Here is a 6,095-nt window from a genome sequence, read left to right on the forward strand (position 1 = left end):
AATTTTGTTGTGTTATTTCCTCTGCTGGGTACTGTGTAGGGCTCTAAAATTTAGCAGTCTTTGGCCTTGACTTAAATATTTGAGTGTAGGGAATTCCCGAAGCCATGCTATAATGACGACAATTCCATCATAGTCTGTTTTCAGCTGTAAACAGGCTCGGCTGCATTGGAAACTTTTGGTCTCTGCTGAGCTGCATTTAGTGACAGCTTGTTCTCTGAATTTGCTGTTTTGCGTATAAATATTTGACCTGCAAGCTGCCTTCTGTTCCATTCATCGCTACCGGTGCAGTATGATGTTGGCTAAACTATCGAGCTTGATATTTGCCTTCTAATCCTATTATTTTTTATTCATAAATATTTCTTTAAATATTAAATTTTGCATGAATATTTTTTTGAATTAATATTTAAATATATATATTTGTAAAATATTTGTTATGTTATTTTATTATATATATATATATATATATATATATATATATATATATGCACGTAATCTAATATCGTTAAAAAATTAATAATTTTAAATTAAAATAACTAAAAAAATAAATAATGGTTTTTTTTCTTTTCAATGCCTTGGCTTAACTATTGAGCTGGATGCGCCTTCTGTAATCTTATCGTTTTTCTTTTTCATTCCCTGGGTGATTTATTCAAAAAGCTACTGTATATTTATCATCAGAAAAACGAATATTTTTTAAAATATTAATTTTTGTTTGAATATTGTTTTCAAATAAATATTTAAATATATATTTTTATAAATTATTTATTTTGTTATTTATTTATTTTTAATTTTTGTTTTTTTTATATGTATCTACGATGTAACGATTTCAAATTAAAATAATACCTTTTGTTTTCTTTTCAGAAACGAACCAGGCTTCTCTTTCTCTTTTACAATTGCCTGGGCCTGTCATCCGTTTAGTATTTCTTGAAGCTATTTCATTACCTAGACTATCGAGTGGGACCTTCGTGGTTGTCGTCATCATTATACTGTTTGTCGTATGGAAGACTTACATGATTAAAATGACTTCGCCATGTGATACACGAATAGGCGACGAGACGCCCACACGTCATGGGTTTCCATCGATCAAACGGTCGATATTGAATCTATCCAAGCCAACTACTTGCGTGCGCGGGCCACGCTCCGAACTCGGGGTCATCTCCTCATCCGATTCTAGGCTCATCCTTAATGGCGAAAATACCCCCCAACCGGAACTCCCAAGTCCCTCCGATAGAGCGAGACTACGTCTCCTTATATAGGGGTATTTTGGTCATTTGGTTCATAAGGGCGCTTTTTTAACGAATCGCGCCGCCCGCCCGGAGGGGAAGCCCTTCTGAGTCGTACTTCCGCGTCTCTCCGTGAGGAAGGGGAGGAAACCCTAACCCTACATCGATCGATCCTAGGGCTTTGTCGAGGGAAATGGCGACGTTCTCGGAGGCTCCTCCCGGCAATCCCAAGTCCGGGGAGAAGATCTTCAAGACGAAGTGCGCCCAGTGTCACACCGTCGAGAAAGGAGCCGGCCACAAGCAAGGTGAGTTCTTGATATGCTATCTTCTTTCTAGCTCTCTTTTATATGATTAAGCTGCATGATTTATGTTTTTTCTTTTTTCATTTCTCTACGTTTTTATTGTTTATCCTTCCGTGTGTTCTTCTTTGATCTATCTCTGTTTCAAGATTCCATCGTTTCTTTCTTCTGGAGGTTCATCTCATTTTCTTTAGTTTTGGATTGATGTGGAACTTATAGCTTCTGATGATTGCTGTCTACCCCAGTGTAATATATCTTTGTTTCAAGATTCGCTTGATTTCTCCTGAGATCCATTCCATTTCTTTGCGCAATATCGACTCTGTGTTTGTCTCAAGATTCCATGGATTCCTCATTAGATTCATATCATTTTCTTTAATTTTGAGATAATGTGAAACTTGTTTCTTATTTGATGATTGCTGTTATTCCGATGTGTTTGCTATTCTAGCGATTTCTAAGGATCTAACATTTATTTAGCAGAAATATAGTTTAATATTTTGAGGTCTTCAAATAGCACCTCTCTTTTCTTTTTCTTGATTTACACCGAGTTATTGCACGATCTCGTTTGTCTCATTTGATTTTGACTGGACCTGATGCTTTGGTGAGTGCGATGGTTACATTGATTTGTCTAAAACTTAAATTGTTTTACTGAATCACACCTTACTCCGTAAAGGTTGTTAATGTTGGTGGATATCCCTGTGATTTTTTTAATTGTGAGATGAAGACAGAGTAACATTTGAGTCATCTTATATCTATTTAGAGCAATAATGCATGGTAGCATTTGCTGCGGAGTGTTTGGATATCAGCAACTATTTTCACATGATATCATGTGTGGGGACTGTAAAATAATATGAAGGCTCAGTGGCTTGAATTCTATTACGACACAGGACCGAATATATACAACAATCGTACAAGGGAGATCCCATGATTCATGGGTCAGTTCTAAATGAGCTGCAGATTGTAAGGTTAAAAAAAAATACGAGAAAAGAAATATTATAATATGTACGGAATAAATTAGGATGGGTTTTTGGTGCAGGAGAGTTTGCCATGTGCCTTGCATGCCAATGAATCTGGACAGATCTTTGGTATGGAGGACGAGTGAGGGTTTTCAAGCTCTCTCCCTCCTGTCCTCCATCTCTCTACCTCCCGTCCTCCCTCTCTCTCTCTGCCCTCTCTTTCTTTCTCTCTTTCCCGCTTCCTCTCTGACTTTTTCTTTGTCGATATGGCTCAGAACGTCGCAACACAGTACCATCCTGTACCATACCGCTGAACAACTGATATGGATCTCACTATCGATACAGCCAACCTTGGATGGTACTGTGTATCTCCTCCAAATTCCATATTCCAAATTTGTAATATGCCTACAAAAAATAACATACCTCACATGGCAAAATTCCTCTGCACCAAAGATCTGTCCAGATTCATTAGCATGCAAAACACACGGAAAATTTCTGTTGCACCAAAGCTTTGTCCAGATACATTGGCACACAAAGCACATGGAAAAATTCCTGTACACCAAAAATCTATCCATATTTATTTTGTACATATTGTAATATTTCCTTTCTTGTATTTTTTTGCCCCTAAGAATCTGCAGCTCATTTATAACTGAAACATGAATCATGGGATCTCCCTTGTACAATTGTTGCATATATTTGGTCCTGTCTATGTAAATTGAGTGAGGGCACAGGAAAAGGAACCAAGATAATGAAAGGATTTTTTATTTGTACTTAGGAGACTGTTTAGTACCTTTTAATGCACAGTCATATGCTGTATATTGGCAAATGTTAGTGTATTTATATTGACCAACAAACATGTGCTTCAATTTTGATTGACATGGGTAGAGAGTTTTTGATGGCTAACTAGTTAAGGCACCCTTCTTAAAGGAAAAGGAAAGCTATTTAATACATATCGATAATCCAGATGTGCACATGTAGGTTTTCCTTATACAACTATCATAAATGGTCAGATGCTTGATAATTGCTGTCTGTTTAACATATCTTAGATGCTTAGGTGGAAACCAATAACAGTGGTCTATCATGGCATATTGTGCTTATATGGTGTTTAGTATTTTTTTCCCCTCCATTATCTTTACATTATTTTGTCATTTTGCTTATACTTATTTTTTTCAATATTTTTTATCATTTTACCAAGCAGAAATACCAAAGTTCATTTATATCTGTAGGTCCTAACTTGAACGGTCTTTTTGGGAGGCAATCGGGCACCGTCCCTGGTTATTCTTACTCTGCTGCAAACAAGAACATGGCTGTGATATGGGGGGAATCAACTTTATATGACTACCTACTTAATCCCAAGAAGGTAGGTCACTAACCCAAAACCAGCAATATAGATAACATGTAATATAGTTTGTAAGCTTGAATTTCTGTAGTAACTATCTGAAGAGTTATATTATATGATGATTTTGCTTGATAACATTGACTTAAGTTTTGTGCCCAACCTCAAAACACAGTTAAGAAGAGTGGATAAAAAGCAAGTGCCTAATGTGACTTCCAAATTATCCAAAATGCTTTTGGGATAATTGATATGGTTGGCTGTTTAAGTTCATCCTACTGGTAAAATGCAACCTCAATGGCTTTCTACTTTTGGCCAGTGCCTTGTGCGATGTACAATTTTTTCTCTAATAATTGTTTAGTAACTTTTCTTCATGATGTAGCGCTGGGTACACTTAAAATTCCATTGCCAGTTGTTTTTTCTTGCTTTGTGTGAATGCCGCGTAGCAATATTTGAATTGATCCGGTTCTTCAATATGTCCTCTGATGCATCTCGTGTGGCACTTTGTTTCTTGAATATAAATTACTAGTTGGCTGCTTTATATGTGCCTTTTTTGCTTTTGTTTGGATGATTCTGCAAATATTTGTTCTTGTGTATTTAGTATAAGGCAATCACGTATGAGTTAGCTTAACATTGTACTTGGGATATTTTATGATGTGTTGGGATTCACTTTATTTGAATCTTAATCATACTATATTAGTGGGCCCTAAAAAAGGTTGGGACAGACAAGTGGTCATTTAACCACATTTGGGTGCCAAAGATACAAGGAGACGGCCATCAGAAACTGCCATGCTATGATTTTTCCCACGTGTATGCATAAATAATTCCAGAAACTTTGTCGTAGAGCTCTTTGTGAATGGTCTAATGCCCCACATAATATATGTTGTACAAAAACTAACAAAAGACTCAAATTAGTGTTTGGCCCATTACTGTAGGACCTAAATTTCCAAAGTATGCTCTGTTGCTTGTTAAGAATCCGAAGAGGTGGAGAGTGTCATGTTATGGAAACATCAACAATTTTTAGCATTGAAGATCGCAAGTACAGTGTGCACATTAAAGAGTATTTGTTGTGTGTAAAAGAACAGTTGATCCAGTGGGCTCTGATAATGAGTGATTTTTGTAGGTGAGTTTGAAGAGTAGTTCAGATGGATATGGCAATGTCATTTGAATGGTAGGATTTGATGCTGGGCATTGTTGTAGATGGATGAAGTTGGGTTTCTTCATTTTTAAAGACTCTCTTCTGCATTTCATGATTTTTTTTGTGAGATTCCCTGGAATTTACTTTGCAATGCAGATGTTGCCTTTAGTGATTTGTTGTCTTCTACCATGCAAGGACCTTCTGTTATACTTTTGTTAAGTGCAAGGCAGAGCTGATTTCCTATTTCGATTTTCTTTGCGCCTCTTTTTTTTTGCCCCCCTCTTTCCTTATCTTTTATCTGAATTATGTTTCCAACTTTCTGGCTGAGAAGGTTGCTGTGTATCTCATGGTTTTCCTCTTGTACGTGCAGTATATTCCTGGTACAAAGATGGTTTTCCCTGGTCTGAAGAAGCCTCAAGAACGTGCAGATCTGATTGCTTATCTTAAGGAATCCACAGCTTCGTAAATCATGTTTAGTCGGCAATTTTGTTTGTCTAATAAGATTTCCAATAAAACCTGGAAAACGGTAATGCGTGCTTGAGTATACATTCTTTTTTTTCTTTTTTTTTTTCTTTCTTTTTTGCCTATTTTCAGGGCGCATTCATTTTGCTGTAGTACTTGCCGTAGTACCGTTGCATGACACCCTAGCGGTGACCTTTTTAAGTTCCATGCTACGGTGTTGCTGTGTTTTTACGCTGATTTAGGTGTAGATTTGAAATATCAAATGGTTTGAATTATGTTATGATGCTGCTTTAACGCTGACGGAGATATCCGGGTGATTTATCATTATACAGTATTGGAGAAGAAAATTAGGAAGTTGGGACTTTGGAGATTTAGTGTAGGGTGCAATTCGGGGTTAACATGCTATCGCGTAACCAGCTTGTCGCCCGGATCCCTCTGCGTCCATCGGTGTGCCCGAAGAGGGGTGAGATTGGCCCATGGGAAAGAGGATATAGGAGGGCATCTGCGTCCCCTGCCTCAGCGAGCAGAGTCGCAAGCCCCCGCCCTCTCCGACCTAGGCCGTGTACCTGCCAGAATTCTTTGGCTGCGCCCGAACCGCACCGCCCCGCCCCTTCCTTGGTCGAGGAATCATGAAGAAGAGGATTCCGATTTTGGATCCGAGGTGCACGCCGCCGCCGCCGCCGCCGGCGG

At 38.0% G+C, this 6,095-nt stretch overlaps 1 protein-coding gene across 1 annotated transcript; it reads left to right on the forward strand.

Annotated features, from left to right (window-relative positions):
- Positions 1-858: 858 nt before the first annotated feature.
- LOC103711085 (cytochrome c) lies at positions 859-5,685 on the forward strand. Its single transcript, XM_008797087.5, has 3 exons — positions 859-1,525; positions 3,699-3,832; positions 5,314-5,685. Exons 1-3 carry the CDS (start codon positions 1,414-1,416, stop codon positions 5,407-5,409), a joined length of 342 nt encoding a protein of 113 aa, XP_008795309.1. The 5' UTR covers positions 859-1,413; the 3' UTR covers positions 5,410-5,685.
- The last annotated feature ends 410 nt before the right edge of the window (positions 5,686-6,095 follow it).

Source organism: Phoenix dactylifera, chromosome 13 (assembly GCF_051530095.1).
Source record: "Phoenix dactylifera cultivar Ajwa chromosome 13, Ajwa_hap1_PhDact_Kaust_v1.1, whole genome shotgun sequence".
NCBI lineage: Eukaryota > Viridiplantae > Streptophyta > Magnoliopsida > Arecales > Arecaceae > Phoenix > Phoenix dactylifera.

What these genes read in the sequence shown, in the direction of transcription:
- LOC103711085 (XM_008797087.5), top strand. Translation starts at nt 1,414, where the DNA reads ATGGCGACGTTCTCGGAGGCTCCTCCCGGCAATCCCAAGTCCGGGGAG. An exon ending in AGGAGCCGGCCACAAGCAAG is followed by an intron (nt 1,526 to 3,698) that starts GTGAGTTCTTGA and finishes TTATATCTGTAG; the next exon opens with GTCCTAACTTGAACGGTCTT. An exon ending in ACCTACTTAATCCCAAGAAG is followed by an intron (nt 3,833 to 5,313) that starts GTAGGTCACTAA and finishes TTGTACGTGCAG; the next exon opens with TATATTCCTGGTACAAAGAT.